Source organism: Pan paniscus, chromosome 7, assembly GCF_029289425.2.
Source record: "Pan paniscus chromosome 7, NHGRI_mPanPan1-v2.0_pri, whole genome shotgun sequence".
NCBI lineage: Eukaryota > Metazoa > Chordata > Mammalia > Primates > Hominidae > Pan > Pan paniscus.
In genome coordinates, this window is record NC_073256.2 from 161,828,150 (window position 1) to 161,850,928 (window position 22,779).

General features: G+C 58.5%; 3 protein-coding genes across 10 annotated transcripts; 1 reads left to right on the plus strand and 2 right to left on the minus strand.

The window, feature by feature from the left end:
* Positions 1 to 11,234: 11,234 nt before the first annotated feature.
* Positions 11,235 to 14,329, minus strand: TMEM249 (transmembrane protein 249). The gene is made up of 6 exons (XM_003819427.5): positions 13,871 to 14,329; positions 13,646 to 13,796; positions 13,271 to 13,365; positions 12,988 to 13,183; positions 12,812 to 12,897; positions 11,235 to 12,561 (listed from the first exon to the last, which is right to left on the minus strand). Exons 2-6 carry the CDS (start codon positions 13,794 to 13,796, stop codon positions 12,382 to 12,384), a joined length of 708 nt encoding a protein of 235 aa, XP_003819475.1. The 5' UTR covers positions 13,871 to 14,329; the 3' UTR covers positions 11,235 to 12,381.
* A 139-nt stretch (positions 14,330 to 14,468) lies between these two features.
* FBXL6 (F-box and leucine rich repeat protein 6) lies at positions 14,469 to 17,741 on the minus strand. 4 transcript variants are annotated; one of them, XM_034966913.3, is made up of 9 exons: positions 17,192 to 17,741; positions 16,788 to 16,946; positions 16,617 to 16,662; positions 16,150 to 16,281; positions 15,968 to 16,075; positions 15,760 to 15,873; positions 15,460 to 15,691; positions 15,006 to 15,252; positions 14,469 to 14,716 (listed from the first exon to the last, which is right to left on the minus strand). In XM_034966913.3, exons 1-9 carry the CDS (start codon positions 17,605 to 17,607, stop codon positions 14,569 to 14,571), a joined length of 1,602 nt encoding a protein of 533 aa, XP_034822804.2. In that variant the 5' UTR covers positions 17,608 to 17,741; the 3' UTR covers positions 14,469 to 14,568. The 4 variants fall into 4 exon arrangements, with proteins under 4 accessions (XP_034822804.2, XP_034822805.2, XP_034822803.2 ...); XM_034966914.3 differs by having other exon boundaries at positions 15,841 to 15,873; positions 16,599 to 16,662; XM_034966912.3 differs by having other exon boundaries at positions 16,599 to 16,662.
* SLC52A2 (solute carrier family 52 member 2) lies at positions 17,442 to 20,331 on the plus strand. Of its 5 annotated transcripts, none has more exons than XM_003819424.5 (5): positions 17,442 to 17,766; positions 18,340 to 18,579; positions 18,682 to 19,552; positions 19,649 to 19,772; positions 19,862 to 20,331. In XM_003819424.5, the coding sequence occupies exons 2-5, from the start codon at positions 18,450 to 18,452 to the stop codon at positions 20,072 to 20,074; spliced, it is 1,338 nt and encodes a 445-aa protein (XP_003819472.1). In that variant the 5' UTR covers positions 17,442 to 17,766; positions 18,340 to 18,449; the 3' UTR covers positions 20,075 to 20,331. The 5 variants fall into 5 exon arrangements, with proteins under 5 accessions (XP_003819472.1, XP_008970987.1, XP_063463075.1 ...); XM_008972739.5 differs by having other exon boundaries at positions 17,448 to 17,766; positions 18,344 to 18,579; XM_003819423.5 differs by having other exon boundaries at positions 17,717 to 18,221.
* The last annotated feature ends 2,448 nt before the right edge of the window (positions 20,332 to 22,779 follow it).

The following is a 22,779-nucleotide window of genomic DNA, read 5'->3' on the forward strand; positions in this document are numbered from 1 at the left end:
TTATTACAGAAAATATGAAATATGCACAGATGTGCAGAGAGCCAGTTAATGCAGGTTCCCCTCTTGCCCAATAAGCACGTTCACTAAAGACCAGCCTATGGGTGGCTGGGCGCCTGTAATCCCAGCACTTTGGGAGGCTGAGGCGGGCAGATCATGAGGTCAGGAGATAGAGACCATCCTGACTAACACGGTGAAACCCCTTCTCTACTAAAAATACAAAAGAAAATTAGCCGGGCGTCGTGGCGGGTGCCTATAGTCCCAGCTACTCAGGAGGCTGAGGCAGGAGAATGGCGTGAACCCAGGAGGTGGAGCTTGCAGTGAGCCAAGATCGCGCCACTGCACTCCAGCCTGGGCGACAGAGTGAGACTCCGTCTGAAAAACAAAAAACAAAAAACAACAAAAAAAACAGCCTATAGGCATCTTGCTTCCTCCCTGACTCCCTCATCATTTTGAAGCAAATCCCAGACATGGCATCACAAAACGCCATCTTTGGTGGGGCGCAGTGGCTCACACCTGTAATCCCAACACTCTGGGGGGCTGAGGTGGGTGGATCACTTGAAGTCAGGAGTTTGAGACCAGCCTGGCCAACATGGTGAAACCCCGTCTCTACTAAAAATACAAAAATTGGCTGGGCGTGGTGGCTCATGCCTGTAATCTCAGCACTTTGGGAGGCCAAGGTGGGTGGATCACCTGAGGTCTGGGGTTCAAGACCAGCCTGGCCAACATGGAGAAACCCCATCTCTACTAAAAATACAAAAAATTAGCCAGGCGTGGTGGCAAGCGCCTGTAATCCCAGCTACTTGGGAGGCTGAGGCAGGAGAATCGTTTGAACCAGAGTGGCAGAGGTTGCAGTGAGCTGAGACTGCGCCACTGCACTCCAGCCTGGGCAACAGAACGAGACTCTGCCTCAGCAACAACAACAACAAATCATATATATACACACACACACACACACACACACACACACACACACACACACACAAAATTAGCCAGGTGTAGCCGGGTGTAGTGCTCATGCCTGCAATCCCAGCACTTTGGGAGGCCAAGGCAGATGGATCAGGAGGTCAGGAGTTCAAGACCAGCCTGGCCAACATGGTGAAACCATGTCTCTACTAAAAATACAAAAATTAGCCGGGTGTGGTGGCGGGCGCCTGTAATCCCAGCAACTTGGGAGGCTGAGGCAGATAATTCCTTGAAATCAGGAGGAATTCACTGCAACGGAGGTTGCAGTGAGCCAAGATTGCACCACTGCACTCCAGCCTGGGCAACAGAGCGAGACGCTGTCTCAAGAAAAAACAAAAAACAACACGGCCATTTTCTCTTGATAAAGACATGAGCGGTACACATGAGCAAGGGTGGGGGTGCAGCTAAGGAGCTGCAGAGCTGGTCCTCAGGCTCCTACTCGGGCCCAGCCCAGCTTGAGCTGGGGGTGCCTGGAGACAGGATTGGACCCCGCCTCCTTCTTGCTTTCAGCAGGGCAACCCCTCAGTCTCCTGTGTCCCCCTGGCTGCATAGCAGAGAGGCCAGCAGCCCTGAAGTGGCCCAAATCCCACCCCCTTCCAAGAGGTCCAACTGCCTGACCTGCTCAGACCTTCAGCTTTAGGCAGGGGTCACTTAATTTCTCTAAACTGGAGATATAATTTTCTTTTTTTTTTCTTTTCTTTTCTTTTTTTTTTTTTTGAGACAGAGTCTTGCTCTTGCCCAGGCTGCAGCGCAGTGGTGCAATCTCGGCTCACTGCAAGCTCCGCCTCCCGGGTTCACACCATTCTCCTGCCTCAGCTTCCTGAGTAGCTGGGACTACAGGCGCCCGCCACCACGCCTGGCTAATTTTTTTGTATTTTTAGTAGAGACGGGGTTTCACCGTGTTAGCCAGGATGATCTCCATCTCCTGACCTTGTGATCCACCCGCCTTGGCCTCCCAAAGTGCTGGGATTACAGGCGTGAGCCACCGCGCCCGGCCAACTGAAGATACAATTTTCATATATAAAATATCTTAAATGTAGAATTCCATCAGCTTTAAAAACACATATTCTCTTGTAACCCACTCACCTACAGAGACACAGGATACTTCCATGCCCTACAGGATGGTCCTTCGGGGCAGGTATAAAGTTATAAAGGAGACATTGAGAAGAGGCTAGGGGAACCTGAGAGTGAGGCCTGGGAGGAGGCAGAGACGGGGGATGTGAGGAGGAAAGAGGTGGGGGAGGAAGAGGCAGGGGCGGAGGAGGTGACTCCAGAGGAGGGTGAGGAAAGGGCTTCCACCAGAGGGCAGCCGGGCCCCACCTAAGCACTGCAAGCATTCCTGGCAGCTGGGCTCACTTCTTTCCTAGCAGGGTGATATGAGGAGGGCTCTGGAAGTGGCCGGGGGGCACTGACCTGCCTGCACAGTGGAGGCCCAGTGTCGACGGCCTCCTATGCAGCCTCCTAATTCCTGATGCAACATGAGCCTCCCCACCTTCACCTTCCTGGACCTGCCCGTGGTGTGGCTTCCTGCTGTCCCAGCTGCTGGGAGTCTTGTCACCAGCAGCCTTGAGGGATGGCTGCAGCTGCAGAGCCCCTCGCCCAGGGCCACACCCTCCTAGGGGTGGCCACACCTGGTGACTGATGGAGGCCCTGGCATTCCTGCCTGAGGCAGGACAACCTTGATGGGCGATCTCGGCTCAGGCCTTTGGGGGCCAGCAGGGGCTGTTGCTCCTGGGTGGCCATCACTCCTCCCTCGGCCTCATCTGACCTCCTCGCCCTCCCTCCACAGACGTCCATCCCTAGGGCAGTCTTGTAAATGTCCTGGAGCTCCAAACTCAGGCTCAGAGTCCCTTCCCAGAGCTTTATTCTGCTCCCTCCAATGGAATGTGATCTTTCCAGCCAAGTTCACGCTCCTGTCCCCACTTCCACCCCCTAGCCCCCATGCTCCCCTACCCCAGGTTCCCTGAAGGCATTTGGGCCTGATGGTCCTCTCCACACTCTCCTGTTGGCTGAAAAGTCCCTGGGGACAGTGCCTCTGCAACAACCGTTTCTACTCCTCACCCTGGCCCAGCCGTCCTGGGCTTCTTCTCATGCCTATTCACCCTGCAGGGGGGCCCAAGGCTTCTTCCAGGAACCCCATCATCTCCTTGCCCTCTCCCACCCTCAGCTCCTCTACCCTGGTACTCTCACTCCAACACCTCAAACTTAGTAGAGCCTTCAGCCCCACCACGTCTCTCTGCCTATGGCCGCTGCTCTCAGGGAGCCCCAGGAATTGTTCCTCCGGGCATAGCTCTTGAGGTGCCCCCTCCGATATTGACCTGGGTCCGGCTGTGGGCATCAGCAAGAATGGTGCAAACCAAGGCTGTGACCACGCACACTGTGGGGTGACTCCAGAGCTCTCGCTCACTTTGGGATGCCTGCAGCTACGGCTGGCAAGAGCTCCGACGGGGCTGTTGAGGACAGGCCACGCAGAGCGTTTCTGTGGGACAGGTGCTACAGATGGTCCAGCCCCAGCAGATCTCCCAGCCAAATGCAGTCACACAAGTAACCCCAGCTACAATGCTTGGGGTAGAACTGCCCCACGGAGCCAGTCAGCCTGAACGATTGGATAAATAATAAGTTGCTACTGGCTGGGCACGGTGGCTCATGCCTGTAATCCCAGCACTGTGGGAGGCCGAGGCGGACAGATCAGCTAAGGTCAGGCATTGAAGAGCAGCCTGGCCAATACGGTGAAACCCTGTCTCTACTAAAACATACAAAAATTAGGCCAGGTGCAAGTGGCTCACACCTGTAATCCCAGCACTTTGGGAGGCCGAGGTGGGCAGATCACCTGAGGTTGGGAGTTTGAGACCAGCCTGACCAACATGGTGAAGCCCTGTCTCTACTAAAAATACAAAATTAGCCGGGCGTGGTAGTGCATGCCTGTAATCCCAGCTACTTGGGAGGCTGAGGCAGAAGAATCACTTGAACCTGGGGGGCGGAGGTTGCGGCGAGCCAAGATGGCCACCGCACTCCAGCCTGGGCAACAAGGGCGAAACTCCATCTCAAAAAAAAAAAAAAAAAAAAAAAAAAAAAAATTAGCCGGGCACAGTGGCTCACACCTGTAATCCCAGAACTTTGGGAGGCTGAGGGAGGTGGATCACCTGAGATCAGGAGTTCGAGACCAGCCTGGCCAACATAGTGAAACCCCATCTCTACAAAAATACAAAAAAATTAGCTGGACGTGGTGGTGGATGCCTATAATCCCAGCTACTAGGGAGGCTGAGGCAGAAGAATCGCTTGAGCCTGGAAGGCAGAGGTCTCAGTGAACCGAGATCGTGCCATTGCATTCCAGCCTGGGCAACAAGAGCAAAACTCTGTCTCAAAAACAAAACAAAATAAAAATTAGCGGGGCATGGTGGCACATGCCTGTAATCACAGCTACTTGGGAGGCTGAGGCAGGAGAATCGCTTGAACCAGGAAGGCGGAGGTTGCAGTGAGCCGAGATCACACCACTGTGCTCCAGCCTGGGTGACAGCAAGACTCCATCTCAAAAAGAAAAAAAAAGTTGCTACTAGCGTCTACATTTTACACAGCAGATAGGTGACTGAAATAGAAGTTGGCAGCTGGAAGCGGGGTGCTGCTGGACCAAATACCTAAAATCAGTGGCACTGGCTCCAGGACTGGGTGGCATGGCAAGCAGAGGCCTGAGGAGACTGTCAACAGAGACTGGGAATGAAGGAGCCCACGAGGAGGATGGAGGAAGATGAGCCGTTGTCAGCAGGAGTCCAGAGAGGCATTGCCACAGCAACCTGGAGACACAGCTGCACCTGATGCTGGGTTCTGGGCCACGAGATGCAGGCAAAAATGTGGAGGGGCCTGGTATGGGATGAAATGCCCAGCCACCAAATAAGAATGTGTTGAAGCCCTAATCCACAGTGTCTCAGAATATCTCAGAATATGACAATATTGGGAAATAGGCCCATTGCATGCAGATTTCATTAGCTCAAGTGATGGTGGAGTAGGGTGGCCTTTTTTTTTTTTTTTTTTTTTTTTTTTAAAGACAGGGTCGGCCAGGCGAGGTGGCTCACGCCTATAATCCTAGCACTTTGGGAGGCCGAGGTGGGCAGATCACCTGAGGTCAGGAGTTCGAGACCAGCCTGGTCAACATAGTGAAACCTCGTCTCTACTAAAAATATAGAATTAGCCAGGTGTGGTGGCTCATGCCTGTACTGTAATCCCAGCTACTCAGGAGGCTGAGGCAGGAGAAATGCATGAACTCAGGAGGCGGGGGTTGCAGTGAGCTAAGATCACACCATCACACTCCAGCCTGGGCAACAAGAGAGAAACTCCATCTCAAAAAAAAACAAAAACAAAAAGGCTGGGCTTGGTGGCTCACGCCTGGAATCCCAGCACTTTGGGAAGCCAAGGCAGGTGGATCACAAGGTCAGGAGATCAAGACCATCCTGGCTAACATGGTGAAACCCCGTCTCTACTAAAAATACAAAAAAAATTAGCTGGGCATGGTGGCGGGTGCCTGTAGTCCCAGCTACTCGGGAGGCTGAGGCAGAAGAATGGCGTGAACCTGGAAGGTGGAGCTTGCAGTGAGCCGAGATCGCGCCACTGCACTCCAGCCTGGGCGATAGAGTGGGACTCCATCTCAAAAAAAAAAAAAAACAAAACAAAACAGGGTCTCATCCTGTTGTCCAGGCTGGAGTGCAGTGGTACAATCACAGCTCACTGCAGCCTTGACCTCTTGGGCTCAAGTGACCCTGCCACCACAGCCACAGGTGCATGTCACTGTATCCAGCTAATTTTAAAAAGTTGGCTGGGCATGGTGGCTCACGCCTGTAATCCCAGCACTTTGGGAGGCCGAGGCAGGCAGATCGCTTGAGGTCAGGAGTTCAAGACCAGCCTGGGCAACATGGTGAAACTCTGTCTCTACTAAAAAAAAATAATAATAATACAAAAATTAGCCCAGCCTGGTAATGCATGCCTGTAATCCCAGCTACTGGGGAGACTGAGGCAGGAGAATCACTTGAACCCAGGAGGTGGAGATTTCAGTGAACTGGGATCACACCCAGCGCCCACCAGCCTGGGTAACAGATTGAGACTCCGTCTTAAAAAAAAAATTTTTTTTTTTTGTAGAGACGAGGTATCACCATGTTGCCCAGGCTGGGCTTGAACTCCTGGGCTCAAGGGAGCCTCCTGCCTTGTCCTGTCAAAGTGCTGGGATTACAGTTGTGAGCCACTGAGCCCGGCCTGTCTTCCATGCTTATGGTTCCTTTGTCACAGTTAAGACACCAACATTGGGCCGGGCGTGGTGGCTCACGCCTGTCATCCCAGCATTTTGGGAGGCCGAGGCGGGTGGATCCCCTGAGGTCAGGAGTTTGCGACCAGACTGGACAACATGGTGAAACCCCATCTCTGCTAAAAATATAAAAAAACTAGCATGGTGGTGGGTGCCTGAAATCCCAGCTACTCGGGAGGCTGAGGCAGAATTGCTTGAACTCAGGAGACGGAGGTTGCAATGAGTTGACACAGCACCACTGCACTCCAGTCTCAGTGACACAGTAAGACTCCGTCACAAAAAAAAAAAAAAGAAAAAAAAAAGAAACCAACCTTGATACGTTACTGCTAACTCCAGGCTTTATTTGGATTTCACTAGTTTTTCCATCTACATCCTCTATCTGTTACAGAAATCAATTCAAGATACGACTTTGCATTTAGCTATCACGTCTCTTTAGTCTGTGGTCTGTGACAATTTATCAGTCTTTCCCTGTTTTTCATGATCTTGACAGTTTTGAGAAGCACTGCTCAATTTTATAGATTGAATGAGTCTTTGGTAACATGTCCCTCAGTTGGGGTTTGTCTGATGTGCTCTCGTGATGAGGGTTTGGGGTGTGGGGAGGAGACCACGGAGGCGATGTGGTCTTCTCATTACATCATCGCAGGGCTCCTGTGACGTCACTGTGACATCACTGGTGAGGCTGACCTCAGTCACCTGGTTAACGTGGCATCTGCCAGATTCTTCTGCTGTCAAGTTACTATTTTTCTTTTCTTTTCTTTTTTTTTTTTTTTTTTGAGACGGAGTCTTGCTCTGTCTCCCAGGCTGGAGTGCAGTGGTGTAATCTCGGCTCACTGCAACCTCTGCCTTCCGGGTTCAAGCGATTCTCCTCCCTTAGCCTCCTGAGTAGCTGTGATTACAGGCAACTGCCACCATGCCCGGCTAATTTTCTATTTTTAGTAGAGACGGGGTTTTGCCATGTTGGCCAGGTTGGTCTCGAACTCCCGACCTTGTGATCCACCTGCCTCGGCCTCCCAAACTGCTGGGATTATAGGCGTGAGCCACCACACCTAGCCCTTTTTTCTTTTCTTTTCTTTTCTTGAGACAGAGTTTCGCTCTTGTTGCCAAAGCTGGAGTGCAGTGGCGTGATCTGGGCTCACTGCAACCTCCACCTCCTGGGTTCAAGCGATTCTACTGCCTCAGCCTCCCAAGTGGCTGGGATTACAGGAGCCCACCACCTCGCCCAGCTAATTTTTGTATTTTTAGTAGAGATGGGGTTTCACCATGTTGGCCAAGCTGGTCTCGAACTCCTGAGCTCAGGTGATCCGCCCACCTCGATCCCCCAAAGTGCTGGGATTACAGGCGTGAGCCACCAGGCCCGGCCACCTACCCTTGTTTGACCCAACTAACTGCCTACTCCACACCTGCATCTAAGCAGCAAACCTTTGCCCTAGAAAAACAACCACATCCACTCACCCTTCACATGTGTGACACGCATCTCAACTGAGCACCCCACACTGCCTGACAATCTTACTATACTTTCCCTATCCAGTTACTCTCCTGCTCCCTGGGAAGACTATTTCACACCTCGTCTTCTTGACTTAAAACCTGCTAATCCCCTCCACCTTCAAAGCTAATAACCTTTTTTTTTTTTTTTTTTTTTGAGACAGAGTCTCGCTCTGTCGCCCAGGCTGGAGTGCAGTGGCGCCATCTTGGCTCACCGCAAGCTCCGCCTCCTGGGTTCACACCATTCTCCTGCCTAAGCCTCCCGAGTAGCTGTGACTACAGGTGCCCACGACCACGCCCGCCTAATTTTTTTTTGTATTTTTAGTAGAGACGGGGTTTCACCGTGTTAGCCAGGATCTCCTGACCTTGTGATCCGCCCGCCTTGGCCTCCCAAAGTGCTGGGATTACAGGCGTGAGCCACTGCACCCGGCCAACCATTGTTTTTAAGAGATGGGGTCTCACTATGCTGTCTAGCCTGGTCTCAAACTCCTGGGCTCAAGCGATTCTCTTGCCTCAGCCCAGCCTCCCAACCAGTTGAGACTACAGGTGTGCAGAACCGCATCTGGCTAATTTTTGTATTTTCTGTAGAGACAAGGTTCACCATGTTACCCAGACTGGTCTTGAACTCCTGGGTTCAAGCAGTCCACCTGCTTTAGCCTCCCAAAGTGCTAGCATCACAGGTGCAAGCCACAACGTTCAGCCTAATAATCTTATTAGTTAGAATCACACTTGCCAGCAACTGTTAGAAAACTCCAAATAGGCCGGGCGCGGTGGCTCATGCCTGTAATCCCAGCACTTTAGGAGGCCAAGGCAGGTGGATCAAATAGGCCGGGCGCGGTGGCTCATGCCTGCAATCCCAGCACTTTAGGAGGCCAAGGCAGGTGGATCAAATAGGCCGGGCGCGGTGGCTCATGCCTGCAATCCCAGCACTTTAGGAGGCCAAGGCAGGTGGATCAAATAGGCCGGGTGCGGTGGCTTATGCCTGCAATCCCAGCACTTTAGGAGGCCAAGGCAGGTGGATCAAATAGGCCGGGTGCTGTGGCTCACACCTGTCATCCCAGCACTTTAGGAGGCCGAGGCAGGCAGATCACGAGGTCAGGCGTTTGAGACCAGCCTGGCCAGCATGGTGAAACTCTGTCTCTACTGAAAATACAAAAATTAGCCAGGCATGGTGGCGGGCACCTGTAATCCCAGCTATTTGGGACACTGAGGCAGGAGAATCACTTGGAACAGGAAGGCAGAGGTTGCAGTGAGCCGAGATCATACCACTGCACTGCAGCCTGGGCAAAAGAGCGAAACTCCATCTCAACAACAACAACAAATGTAAATTACAGTGGCTTAAACTGGAAATTTGTCTCTTTCACATAAATAGAGTCCATTAGAAGCCATGCAGGACTAGTAGGGCAACTCTACACTCATAGAGCTCCCTAATTCTATCGGTTTATTTGTTTGTTTGTTTGATTTGAGACAGACTAATTCCAGCACTTTGGGAGGCCAAGGCGGGTGGATCACCTGAGGTCAGGAGTTCAAGACCAGCCTGGCCCCAACATGGTGAAACCCCGTCTCTACTAAAAATACAAAAATTAGGCGGGTATGATGGCGCATGCCTGTAATCCCAGGTACTCGGGAGGCTGAGGCAGGAGAATTACTTGAGCTCAAGAAGCAGAGGTTGCAGTGAGCCGAGATTGCCACTGCACTGCAGCCTGGGTGACAGAGCAAGACTCGGTCTCAATAAATAAATAGATAAATAAAATCTCTATTAGGCCATGCGCACCTGCACACCAACAAGCAAGACCTTCCTCTTGCAAGCTGCCCCCTGGTTTCTCTGCCCATGACAGTGAAACTTGCTGTGTGAGCTTTACTCTCCTCTTCTTTCCACCCTCTCTCCCTCCCTCCTCCCTGCCCCAGTTCTGTGCTGCTGAGGCCCCTTCTTGAGGCTGTTCCTGCAGGGGCGTTCGTGCCTCTTATGAGTCCCCATCTTACTCAACATGGGTTCCTTCTCCCTCTGTTTGGGTCCTCTTCCCCCGTGGCCCCTTGTCTGCCTCTGTGTCTGATGCCAGAGCTCCATCCTTGGCCCTCCTCCTGTTCTCCCCCATCTTCTGCGTTGCCAGAGACATCTCATCTAGTGCTTTAGCTTTAGGGACCTCCCAGGGCATGATGGTTTCAGGTCTGTGCTTCTCCCTTTCCTTTCTCCCCAGGGCCTTTCTGCCTTTTCAAAATCTCCCCCACAAGGTCCTGTAAGCTCCTCAGGCCTTGTCTAATTCAGAACTCCTGACTGCCAACCCCTCTCCCCATAGCCACCAGCCCCAGTGCCCAGGCCAGAAACTCTGGACTCCCGAGTCACTTTTCTTCCCGGCCCACTTCCTGCCCAGCAGCAAATCCCCTCCACGGAGCCGGAGCTCAGAACTGCCTGTGGTCCTTGCTCCTCTCTGTTCCCCTCTGCCCCTCCAGCTCCCTTTCCTCCATGCACAATTCCTGCAGCCTCCTGGCCTTTCCCCACCACTCCCTCCCTGGGTCTTAGTGCATATCTGCTTACAGCTCTCCAGCAGATTCCCATGGCACACAGGACTAAAGCTCTGAGCTATGGCCTCCAAGGACGCTGCCTGCCCTTCCCACTTCATCTCAGGCCTCCTTCTCCCTTGTCTTCTCTACTCTGACCAGCCCAATCCCCTTGCAGCTTCTCCAGCACACCCAGCTCAGTCCTATATCACGCCCTTGTGTTGTGTTTACTCTTTGCCAGGATGCCCTTCCCCCAAAGCTCCCCAGCCAGAGGGACCCTGCCCCTCCAACCACTCTTCATTCTGGGTCCCTCTTAGATCACCAGCTCCAGGGAGGAGGGACTTTGCCTGCCTGAGTGAAACAGAGCCCTCAACCCAAACCTAAGTTTGGTGCTGCCACTGTAGGACACCTTGAGCCCCATCTTCTGGGGAGTGGGGGTCCCTGCACTTGTGCTGTTAATAACAATTGCTTCCAGGGATTACCTAAAGCCACTTCAGTAGCCCCCAGATCCTGCCCCAGAGATGGGCCAGGGTGCCTGTGTGCCCAGTGAGTTTTGAGCAGCCTTGGGATTGGGGGTCAAGTAGAGACTCTAAGTCATGGTTCCAGGCAGAACTGGCTTCATGAGCCTGCAACCTGGGCAGTCACACAGGGCCCCAGGCTCAGAAAGGCCCCATACTTGGGTTTTTGTTGCTGTTGTTGTTGTCGTTGTCGTTTTGGAACAGAGTCTCACTCTGTCACCCAGGCTGGAGTGCAATGGCTCAATCTCCGCTCGCCGCAACCTCTGCCTCCCAGGTTCAAGCGATTCTATTCCTTCAGCCTCCCGAGTAGCTGAGATTGCAGGCATGCACCACCACACCCAGCTAATTTTATATTTTTAGTAGAGACAGGGTTTCACCATGTTGGTCAGGCTGGTCTTGAACTCCTGACCTCAGATGATCCGCCCGCCTCGGCCTCCCAAAGTGCTGGGATGACAGGCGTGAGCCACCATGCCCAGTCTATCTTGAAATTCTTAATAACTTTATTTTTATTTTTATTGTTTATTTTATTAGAGACTGGGGGTCTCACTATGTTGTCCAGGCTAGCCTTGAACTCCTGGGTTTAAGCTGTCCTCCCACCTCAGCCTCCTGAGCAGCCGAGACTACAGGTATACACCACTGCACCCCACTTATTAACTTCCTAACAATGGGCTCCAAATTTTCATTTGGCATGGAACCCTGCAAATTATGTAGCTGCTCCTGGTTGCAGGGACGTTCAGCTGATAATGCCTGAAGATCCGGAGAGCCAGGTGCTGCTTTCCCTGGGACCCCATGGCCCACAGCCTTCTCGGCTTCCACAACAGCCCCCAGCACTCAGGAGGCCTCAGGTGCTGCAGTGATAGCTGGGGGATCCACTGGACAGGAGAGTGTGGGCCTGGGGTTCCAGCGGGCACAGCAAGTGGGTGTCAGGGGCGCAGGCCTGGGGTTCCAGTGGGCACGGCGAGTGGGTGTCAGGGGCGCGGGCCTGGGGTTCCAGCGGGCATGGCGAGCGGGTGTCAGGGCACTGCACATCCTCCCTCCTAGGAGGCCCTGCACCCTGGCCCGGGACTCTCGTGCCCACCCCCTTGGAGGCAAGCGGCAGCAGCTTTGTGGGTACTGGGGCAAGCATGCACCCCAGGCACAGGGCTTGTTCTCTGGCCGCACCCCACCCCATTGCTGGTTGGAGTAGCAGCAGGCACCGGGTCCAGAATGGGCCAGATTCTGACTCCTGGATTCCATGCATTGGTCAGCACCTCTGAGGTCAGGTAGGACAAGTTAAGTGCTGCTGGCTAAGAGGGGACGGAGTTCCCAGCCTCTCTAGTGATGGGCCGAACCTCAGAGGCCTGGCTATATGCCATCCCTTGCTCTCAGCTGTTCCTGTCTTCGAACACAAGCTGTGGGGTTTGCTTCAGTCAGCTGGAAGGCACAGGCTCTCTGAGGTCCTAGGAGTGCGCAACAGTGGAAGACCTAGGCACCAGAGGGCCTCCCCTGCCCCCTAAAATGATCCGTGTGGAAGCTGAGGCAGCTTTATTGAAAGGAAGGCCAGTGAGTGGGACTCACATTTGATCTGCCCCAGAGTGGGGCTGGGAGGTTACCGAGAACACAGTCCCGAGGTGGGGGAGGCCCTCAGAGTCACACCTCCAGGCTGGACTGAGAGGAACTGGGCTTGTGACCCATGGGGCTCTTGCCCATCACAGTGCCAGCGCCAGGGGGTGGCCAGTGGCGAACCACGTGCCGATAGGAGGTGGCCAGGTAGTCGAAGTAGTTGATGTTGAGTTTCCGGGCGATGTAACGGCCCAAGTATTCCATTTGCTGTGGGAGCAGGTGGTGCTCAACTGGGGCCGGGACAGGACAGACCCGAGTCGCCGTCCAGGCGTCTCCTTCCCCTACCAGGCCGCATCCCCAGTCCTGCCCGAAGCCCCGGCGCCCTCTCCATGGCCCCCAGCACCGAAGACCGTGTTGTATTTACCCTCTGCGTGCGGAAACGGCCCCACCCAAAGACCTTAAACAGTGATCGGTGTCATCGTGTCCTGAGGAGGGCGCGTGTCTGGGCGGGACCCACCTCGTAGTGCTCCGACAGCTGCACCAGCACCAGGGGCTCCAACCTGTGGCCGCCGAGGACCAGGTGGAAGAAGCGCCTTCCGTAGGCTGCGGGGAGAGCGGACTTAGCCAGCCTGGCCGCCCCTCCGACCTCCCAAGCTGCCTCCCCGTCCCTGGCGCACCCTCCCGGCCCGTTACCGTCGGAGCTGAGCGCCAGGCGCACGTAGACCAGATGCAAGGGGCCCTGGCACACGGTGCGGCCCTGGATGGAGAAGTGGTACACGCCGCGCGTGTGGTTCAGCACCAGGCGGCGCCGCGGCAGCGACGAGATCACGAGCCACAGGCCCACGCCCACGCCGTACACGAGGAAGACCCAGGTCTCTTGCTTCTGCACCTGCGGGCGCCACGGGGAGCGTCTGAGCGGCGCGGGGCCGGCCCTCAGGGGAGGAGGGCGGTGGGGGTCGGGCCCAGGGGCTCACACCTCTCTCAGGGAGCTGAAGCTGACCGGGACCACGCTGATGATGAAGAACAGCATCCCCTTCCACAGTGTGTCCAGGTAGTATTCGAGCACGAAGACTGGGGGAGGCGCGGCGCGTGAGGACGCCCCGGCCCTGCCCGCAGCCAGGGGTGGCGGTGCCAAGGCTTGGCCCGGACTAGCTGGGTCCGCGCAGGGCTCGCGGAGGCGACGTCTCGCCTGCGGCCTCTCCGTCCCCAGGAGCACCGGCCGGCCCCACCCAGGGCCCTGGCCCTGCCTCTGCCCACCTGGCTCCGCCCCATTCAGGCCTCGGGCCCGTCTCCCTCCTCCCCCGCCCCGCCCCGCCCCGCCCCGCCCCGCCCCGCCCCGCCTCGCGCGCACCGTTTGGCTCCTGCTGCACGAATGGGTAGAAGCTATTGTTCTTGAGGCGTCTGGCCAGGTGGCGCTCCGGGCAGGTGAGTCCTAGGGACCACAGCTGGAAGCGCCAGCCGATGGAGGTCGTGGGCAGGCTGCCGGCCCGGCCCTTAGGCATCTGAGTCAGGCAGAGGTGGTCAGCCTGGCCGCTCGTCCGCTGCCGCCGCCCACTGCCCACAGCGGCACTCCTACCTCGGTGAGCAAATTCTCCAGGGATGCAGGCCCAGGAAGGAGCAGGAGCTCACAGGCGACTGACAGGGCAGCGAGGCCAGGGAGCGGCCCAGGGTGGACCGCGGATGGGTTCTAGAAGTTCTGGGCAGGTTCTAGAAGGGGCTGCTCTGTTGACCACCTCTTAGGGAGTCCAGGGTGAGGTCCTGCGGTGGGCATTAACTTCTTGGCCAGTCCATCTACTGGAGGCCCCCTGTTTGGCCTGTTCACAGTCCCCATGTGAAGGGTGGATGGGTGGACACCCCAGGCCTGAGCTGGAGAGAAATTTGCAGGCGGCGACCACTCAGTGAGCCCCACAGCTGGGCGGGGCCCCGCCCCACCCCCCACCCCCCACCCCCCACCCACATGCAACCACAGACAAGCTCACCAGTGTCCCCGAGGACGGAACACACACACTGGACCCAGCAGTGGGCAGGCAAAGGCATGGCCACCTGCAGGCTCAAGAGCCCATGGGACCACCCTGACCCCACAACACACAGGCTCTGGGCCGGCTGTAGCCCCAGTGGCTCCATCAGGTATAACCTGTTGCCCAACCCTACCCCGAGGACCACGCACACAGAACTCCTAAAAATGTTTTATTTTAACAAAATGCTCAAATATCTGAAATTGGGCAAAGGTGGAGGGTGGGCAAGCTGGCTGAGGTGTCCCAGGTCTGTGGCTGCCTAGCTGGGTGAGGGGCTGGTGAGCAGCTGCTCCAGACACCACTGGACTTCCTCCAGGCCCCGGTAGGCCCGCTTCAAACCCCGGGGAAGGCAGCGGCAGGACTCCAGGTTGAGGTAGAGCAGGCCCGGGCAGCTGCTGATCACAGAGCTGTGGAGAGGGCAGACCACAGGAAGTTGAGCTGTTGCCTCAGAAGGGCTGGGCCAGGCTAGGGAGCTGTGCCTGCTGGTGTTCGACACCTGGCTCTGCCACCCATAGCCACCAAGGCCAAGCCCAGTTCCCCTGGTGTCCTCAGGCCCACCCCACGCAGGGGCTTGGACAGTATGCATGCCCCTCTGACCCCTGGAGGTCTCAGGCCAGGCAGGACACAACTTCCAGGCCCCAAGCAGACACAGTGACAGCCACACTGGCTCCAGGGACTGGGGTAGGGGATGCTGACCTGACAGTGCTTGGTGTGACCCGGGTGCCCCTGAGGTTAAGAGAGCACAGGGCTGGGTGTGAGCCCCCAGGGGTGCTTAAGAAGGCAGCCAAGGCCTGCTCCAGGTCCTTCTCACTGAACCCCTGGCCACTCAAGTCCAGTTCTCGCAGTGTATGGCACCACTTCTGGGTCAAAAAGGGGCTGCCCTCCTTGGCTAGAGTCAGCCGGTCTGATGTGCCATACAGGCCCAGATGAAGCTGCTCCAGCTCTGCAGTGAAAGGAGTGAGCATAAGCTACAAGGTGACAAGGGCCACCACACCTCACCCGCCCGGCCACCACCCAGGCTGCTGACCCTGGCACGGCGACAAGGGCCCCCACACCTCACCCGCCCGGCCACCACCCAGGACCACTGACCCTGGCACGGCACAAGGGCCCCCACACCTCACGTGCCTGGCCACAACCCAGAACAACTGACCCCGACACGGCAGATCCTGAAGGCCAGCCGGCGTGATGCGCGCACAGCCACGAAGATCCAGTAAGCGCAGGTTGGGAGAGCCGTGGAGCAGGCGGCCCAGGACCTCATTGCTCACAAAGTTGCAGGTTGAGCTCGCCAGGCAGAGCTCCTCTAGGCTAGGGAAGCCTGGTCCGGGAGCCACCCCTCGTCCCAGAGGCTTGGGCAGCCACATCAGGTTCAGCAGCCGCAGCACCTGGGGGCAAGGCCCAGGCTGTAGATGGGGGAGGGTGTGACAGGTGGGAGAGGCAGGGCACCAGGTACCTGGAGCTGAGGGCAGCCTTTCTGCAGAGCCTCGACAGGCAGCTGAAGGGGAATGCTATTACGGTTGATGCCGGTGCTCACCTCCAGGACCTGGAGCTGGGGGCAGCAGCTGCCCTGCAGAGATGGGGGGAGGGGGTGGGTCACAGGGTCAGTGGCCTGGCAGTCCCCAGCTCAGCATCTGCCTCTGCTCCCACCAATGCCAACTTACCAGCAGTGCGCCCAGGATGGCTGTGGTCTGGGAGCTGTAGGTCAGCCAGAACTTGCGCATTCGGGACCCTGCCTCCTCCAAGAAGCTCACCACAGCTGTGGACTCCACCTGGGGCCCCAGTACAAGAGCACCCGTCACCCCGGCCTGGGTTTTTTCAGGGCCCCTTGGGACACAGGGCTCACCATGGAGTGCTGTAGGTCCAGGCTATGGAGCTGGCAGCAGGCTTTGGCTAGCATGACCAGAGCGTCAGCAGTCACACCGTGGCAGCCGGAGAGCTTGAGGAAAGTGAGCCGAGGACAGCACTCACCTACCAGCTGCGGGGAGACAGAGGGGCAGCTGGGGTTGGGAGACGACAGGCTAAAATCCACAAGGGAAACAGACAAGTGGCTGGTGCCAACCCCACTCTACCGCCTTAGCTGTGACCTCCTTTCTGCCCATGCCAGGCCTACTTGGGTGTCCCCGCCTCTGATACCTCCCTGCTGGAGGAAACAGCAGGAAAAGAGAACCAGGCAGGCAGGCAGACATCCCCACGGAGCAGCGTTGGGCCCCCAAGGTGCCTGACCCACTTCCTAGAGTACTGAACAGTCCCAGAGTGTCACAGCTGATGTGCAGGACAGCCTGGAGCTCTCACCTTCAACACGGGGTGTACCTGAGACTTCCAGTGGATGAGGGTCAGCCTCTGGAGCTGTGAAAACCTGGGCCGACAGCAGAGGCAGAGCTGCACTAATATTCCCACACGAGTCCTTCCCACCCAACACCTTGGTGCAGGGAGACGGAAGGAGCCTGGAGCCAGGGGTAGGGAAGAGAGGGAACCCCTCACCGATTGGGCATAAGCCACTCCAGGGAAGCAAGGAGCTTCTTCTCCGCCTTGACCCCGCCCTTGGCAGGCCGGCCGACCAGCGGGGACGACAGGGTCACGGTGTGCCAGAGCGCGGGTTGGGAAGCGGCCTCCTGCCAGCGGCGGCACACGCGCGCAGCCCTGGGAGGACAGCGTGCTGAGGGTGCCGGCCCCTCCGTAGGTGATGCCCCCCTCTCGCAGCGCAGTAGACACCCCGGCTCAAAGCCGGGCTCCTGGGACTCCAACTGGGCGCCTAAGGGGCTGCGCTCTCGGACTGAGGGGTGCGCGCTCCGATGCTTTCGCCCTCCGCCCCCGCCCGGGCCACCGCTCGGACCACGTCTGGCCCAAGCCGCTACGCTCGGCGGCGGGCCCGGCACCAGCGTTACCTGCCCAGGAAGGGCATGGGGCCGTCCGCCGCCACCAACAACCCGAAAATCTGCACCAGGATTTCCAAGGGAATGCGGTCTCCCCAGCCCGCGTCGGGTCCTTCCTCGGGCGTGGGCGTGGGTGCCGGTGCGGGTGCGGGCGCGGCCGCCGCCTCGGGCCTGAGCCCGGCCTTGGGCTTGGCCGCGGCGCTGGGGCCCGGGGGCGCCTGCCGGGGAGTGCGGCGGGAAGCGCGCCGCTGTGCGCGGGGCCGGGCGGGGCCGGGTTCGGACAGCACCAGCAGCATGCTGTCGGACTGCAGCAGGTGGTACCCGGAGCCCCTCGGCGCCAGCCGGTCCCACCACCAGTCCTCGGCCGAGCGGGGCCGCGGCGCTGCCCGGGCTCTGCGTCGGACCTGCCGGGAGGCTGGGGCAGCCATGACCACCGACGGCGTTCGAGGAAGCCCCAGGGAGCGGAACGGGCGAGGCTTATAGACCGACAAACCCCCGGTTCCTCTCAACGCCCGCCCGCCAACCAGCTTCCGGGGCGGGACTTCCGGTCGCGGGCCATGCCGGGGGCGGGCCCGGAGCCGCCACGGGTGAGTCGGGTCGTGGCTGCTGCCGGGTCCTGCGCGCTCTGGACTGAGGTGGCGTCCCTGGGCCGGACGGCGGTGTCCTGGCGTGGCGGGAAGCCGGCACTGGAGCGGGAGCGCACTGGGCGCGGGACCGGGAGGCGCAGGGACCGGACGGCTCCCGAGTCGCCCACCTGACAGTACCGAGAGGGCGGCGCCCCTCCGAGCAGAGCCGTCCCGGCCACTCCCCTGGGATCTGACTTGGCTCTTGCGGTCGCGGGCACCGTGAAGCCCTGGGGTGTGCGTGGCTCCTCCTGGTAGACGCCCTTTCCCGGCGTCCGGCTTGGGGTGGTGGTGGCGTTGACTCCAGCCCCGCCTCTCCCTGGAGAGGAGGGCTCCACTCGCTCCTTCGGCCTCCTCCCCTGGGGCCGCAGCGACTCGGGCCGGCTTCCTGCTTCCCTGCCTGCCGGCGGTCCCGCTGGGTACGTTTGAGCCAATCCTCCTCATCTGCGCTCCTGCCCGGGGCTCCCCCAGTTCCCCTGGTGTCACCCTGTTCTGACTCCGGCTCTGCATCCTATCTGTTTCTCTGTTTCTTTCAAGCTAGAAGAGGTCTTCAGTTCCCAGGAGAGCCAAAGCGTGTCTGGCCCTAGGTGGGAAAAGAACTGGCTGTGACCTTTGCCCTGACCTGGAAGGGCCCAGCCTTGGGCTGAATGGCAGCACCCACGCCCGCCCGTCCGGTGCTGACCCACCTGCTGGTGGCTCTCTTCGGCATGGGCTCCTGGGCTGCGGTCAATGGGATCTGGGTGGAGCTACCTGTGGTGGTCAAAGAGCTTCCAGAGGGTGAGTGGGAGGGAGGTGCAGGTGTGCCCAGGAAGGTGGGCTTTGGCACTCTTCTTCCCTTGGGCATCATGCCCCTGACATGGCCTCCTCCCTTCCCTGCAGGTTGGAGCCTCCCCTCTTACGTCTCTGTGCTTGTGGCTCTGGGGAACCTGGGTCTGCTGGTGGTGACCCTCTGGAGGAGGCTGGCCCCAGGAAAGGACGAGCAGGTCCCCATCCGGGTGGTGCAGGTGCTGGGCATGGTGGGCACAGCCCTGCTGGCCTCTCTGTGGCACCATGTGGCCCCAGTGGCAGGACAGTTGCATTCTGTGGCCTTCTTAGCACTGGCCTTTGTGCTGGCACTGGCATGCTGTGCCTCGAATGTCACTTTCCTGCCCTTCTTGAGCCACCTGCCACCTCGCTTCTTACGGTCATTCTTCCTGGGTCAAGGCCTGAGTGCCCTGCTGCCCTGCGTGCTGGCCCTAGTGCAGGGTGTGGGCCGCCGCGAGTGCCCGCCAGCCCCCATCAACGGCACCCCTGGCCCCCCGCTCGACTTCCTTGAGCGTTTTCCCGCCAGCACCTTCTTCTGGGCACTGACTGCCCTTCTGGTCACTTCAGCTGCTGCCTTCCAGGGTCTTCTGCTGCTGTTGCCGCCACCACCATCTGTACCCACAGGGGAGTTAGTATCAGGCCTCCAGGTGGGAGCCCCAGGAGCAGAGGAAGAGGTGGAAGAGTCCTCACCACTGCAAGAGCCACCAAGCCAGGCAGCAGGCACCACCCCTGGTCCAGACCCTAAGGCCTATCAGCTTCTCTCAGCCCGCAGTGCCTGCCTGCTGGGCCTGTTGGCCGCCACCAACGCGCTGACCAACGGCGTGCTGCCTGCCGTGCAGAGCTTTTCCTGCTTACCCTACGGGCATCTGGCCTACCACCTGGCTGTGGTGCTGGGCAGTGCTGCCAATCCCCTGGCCTGCTTCCTGGCCATGGGTGTGCTGTGCAGGTACACAAGGACCCCCAGCCCCTGTGCGGGTGGAACTCAGGGCTGGGAGCCAGGTCCTGGCGCAGTCAGCCCTGACATTCTGCTCGCTCACTGCAGGTCCTTGGCAGGGCTGGGCGGCCTCTCTCTGCTGGGCGTGCTCTGTGGGGGCTACCTGATGGCGCTGGCAGTCCTGAGCCCCTGCCCGCCCCTGGTGGGCACCTCGGCAGGGGTGGTCCTCGTGGTGAGCACAGGGGGACATGAAGTGGGGTGGGGGGGCGTTGCCCTGGAGCAGGCACATCTCACGCTCAGCTGGTGCTGTGTCCCCCTCAGGTGCTGTCGTGGGTGCTGTGTCTTGGCGTGTTCTCCTACGTGAAGGTGGCAGCCAGCTCCCTGCTGCATGGCGGGGGCCGGCCGGCATTGCTGGCAGCCGGCGTGGCCATCCAGGTGGGCTCTCTGCTCGGCGCTGTTGCTATGTTCCCCCCGACCAGCATCTATCACGTGTTCCACAGCAGAAAGGACTGTGCAGACCCCTGTGACTCCTGAGCCTGGGCAGGTGGGGACCCCGCTCCCCAACACCTGTCTTTCCCTCAATGCTGCCACCATGCCTGAGTGCCTGCAGCCCAGGAGGCCCGCGCACCGGTACACTCGTGGACACCTACGCACTCCATAGGAGATCCTGGCTCTCCAGGGCGGGCAAGGGCAAGGAGCAGGCTTGGAGCCAGGGACCAGTGGGGGCTGTAGGGTAAGCCCCTGAGCCTGGGACCTACATGTGGTTTGCGTAATAAAACATTTTTATTTAATGAGTTGGCATTAATTCTTTGAGCACATCTCTCTGTGTGGATGCTTCCCTGAACTAGAGCCATGGCCTGGCCTGTTTAACAGGCTGCCTCTCCCCAGGCCCTGGGCAGGTCCTTACCCACCGCAGGCTGGTCTCACGGATTGTACAGTCATGCCCTCTGAGCCCAGACTACCCCACATTGCTTCTTGGAACTGCCCTGGGCTCTCTGGGCCCACACGAGCTACCAGCTTCGGTGGTCAGAGGAGTAGAGGAGCCTCTTCCTGGCAAGGCCACTGCTCCACGAGCACCTCTCAAGGGCTGAGGGTCAGTCGGATGGGGCTGCGATGTGCCGAGCCCCCTGTCCACCCTTAGCCCTGGAGTGACTGTTTGCCTGCTAGCTTCCCAGGAGTATCCTGCTAGGGATTTACACCAGGGGGTTGGTGTGCAGGCACCAGGGTACTCAGTGAGGGGGACTCAGAAGAGTCAGAGTTTAAGGTTTTAGCCCATCGGGACCGTTTGGCCTGAGCATTACCCCACTCCCCTGAGCCTCCACCCTCTCAGTGACAGCTCCTCCTGCAATCAGACCCCCAAAGGCCCCAAACTCTTTCTTCAGGCAGACTTGGCTACAGCTGTCTTCTCCCTGGGCTGCTGGCACACTGCCCCTGGCCCTGAGCAGCCTGGGCCTGTATGTGTTGGCATCTGCAGGGAGCAGGACCTCAGCACTGACCATGGTCTATCCTGAGCTGGGTGGTTCTTAGGCTCCCACAAAAAGAGCTGGAGCTGCAAAGGAACTAACTGAGAGGAGCCCCTGAGCCTGGGAGCAAGGATCTGGAAGAAAGTGCTGGGAGAGACCACGCCAAGGTAGGAGCCTGGCTTTCTTCACCTCGTGGGCCGCCACCGCAGGGAGGCAGGACCCTGAACTGTGATCAGTATGACGGGCCTGGCAGCAAGGCCCATTCTCCCAGGCAAGAGGCCCCACTTCTGCAGAAGGGCCCCTGTAGCTACAGGGAGCGTGCAGGCACTGGGGATGGTGGGTCTGTTCCTGCTGCCCAAGCTCTGCGACGGTTCCGCTCTCCGGAGGCCCTTTCTGATTGTCCTTGAGTTGGCCTGCACACGGGCCTTTGAAGGCCTGGTCTTCCTCCCCACTTCTGCTCCCTCCTGTCTTGGCAGGACCATCAGAGGAGGAAGGAGCCCCCGTGACCCGGAAAGCCTCTGGTCTGGGCCCCATCAAACATCAGGGGGCAGGCCAGCTCCCAGGGGGGCTCAGGACCACCCAACTCTGAGCGCAGAGGCCACTGCCAGCTCCAGCCTTCCAGGATGCTGCCGCCTGAGGCTGGGCCCCTGCCCAGCTGACCCGGCTGCTTCCCTTTGGGGGTTGCAGGTACTGAGGGTTCTAGGGGGTGGGGGCTGAAGGTTGAGTGTGAGCTTCAGAAGTCGCCTGGTAAAAGAAGAAAGCTTCTGAGGGAGGATGAGGACAAGGATGGGACAAGGTGGGTGGTTTGGTGGCATGGCTGTGGGCAACAGGGCTCCTGGTCTCATGCTTGCCCCCTTCCCCTCATCGCTCTGCCACCACCCCCATCAGCACCGGTGCTTGGGGCCTGCCCTCTCCTGTCCACCCTGGGCTGCAGGCTTGGTGGAGCCACCTCCCAGCTTCTTCTATCTTCCCTCCCATAGGCCAGCGATCAAAGGCATCCATGGAGGCTCTGCTCTGTGCCACACATGAGCCACACTCCCCCAGGCCGCAGAGGAGCAAGGTGCACAAGCCTGAGTGAGGAATCCGCTGCCTTTTGAAGTCTCTGTGAGTTTCCTGCCCATGCCCAGTAGGAACTGGGGCAGGGGTCAGAATCATAATGGCAGGAAGGTGCCTCAGGGCCGAGGCCTTGAGCACTGCTCACTTACAGTTTCCCGGGGCTGAGTCCAGGGCCAAAGCTGGGCCCCTGGGAGGCAGGATAGCCCACCACGCAGGGCCTGCTGGGGCGAGGATGCCCACCACCACCAGCTGCACAGCAAGTGGCCAGAGGCTCTGAAGTGCAAAACCCTGCCCAAGAGGAATTTGGAGGAGACTCCACCCTCCACCGGAAGGCAGGAATGGAGCCGGACCTGACGCCCCCCACCGTCCCCAGATTGTGGTCCCCTGAGTAGGAGCAAAGCCTGCAACTCACTGTTCCTTGTCCCTCCACAAGGAAAGGTCTCCTGGGCTCCTCACCAGCAGAGAAGGGGCCAAGTGCAGTAGCTCATGCATGTAATCCCAGCACTTTGGGAGGCCGAGGCGGGTGGACCACCTGAGGTCAGGAGTTCGAGACCAGCCTGGCAAACATGGCAAAACCCCGTCTCTACTAAAAATACAAAAATATGCCAGGCGTGGTAGCAGGTGTCTGTAATCCCAGCTACTCGGGAGGCTGAGGCAGGAGAATTGCTTGAACCTGGGAGGCAGAGGTTGCAGTGAGCCGAGATCGCGCCATTGCACTCC

What these genes read in the sequence shown, in the direction of transcription:
- TMEM249 (XM_003819427.5), bottom strand. Translation starts at nt 13,796, where the DNA reads ATGCCTAAGGGCCGGGCCGGCAGCCTGCCCACGACCTCCATCGGCTGG. An exon ending in CCTGGCGCTCAGCTCCGACG is followed by an intron (nt 12,898 to 12,987) that starts GTAACGGGCCGG and finishes CTCTCCCCGCAG; the next exon opens with CCTACGGAAGGCGCTTCTTC. An exon ending in AGCTGTCGGAGCACTACGAG is followed by an intron (nt 12,562 to 12,811) that starts GTGGGTCCCGCC and finishes CTGCTCCCACAG; the next exon opens with CAAATGGAATACTTGGGCCG.
- FBXL6 (XM_034966912.3), bottom strand. Translation starts at nt 17,607, where the DNA reads ATGGCTGCCCCAGCCTCCCGGCAGGTCCGACGCAGAGCCCGGGCAGCG. An exon ending in GAGTGGCTTATGCCCAATCG is followed by an intron (nt 16,663 to 16,787) that starts GTGAGGGGTTCC and finishes CTGTCGGCCCAG; the next exon opens with GTTTTCACAGCTCCAGAGGC. An exon ending in AAGGCTGCCCTCAGCTCCAG is followed by an intron (nt 15,692 to 15,759) that starts GTACCTGGTGCC and finishes CCTTGCCCCCAG; the next exon opens with GTGCTGCGGCTGCTGAACCT.
- SLC52A2 (XM_063607005.1), top strand. Translation starts at nt 18,450, where the DNA reads ATGGCAGCACCCACGCCCGCCCGTCCGGTGCTGACCCACCTGCTGGTG. An exon ending in GGTCAAAGAGCTTCCAGAGG is followed by an intron (nt 18,580 to 18,681) that starts GTGAGTGGGAGG and finishes CCTTCCCTGCAG; the next exon opens with GTTGGAGCCTCCCCTCTTAC.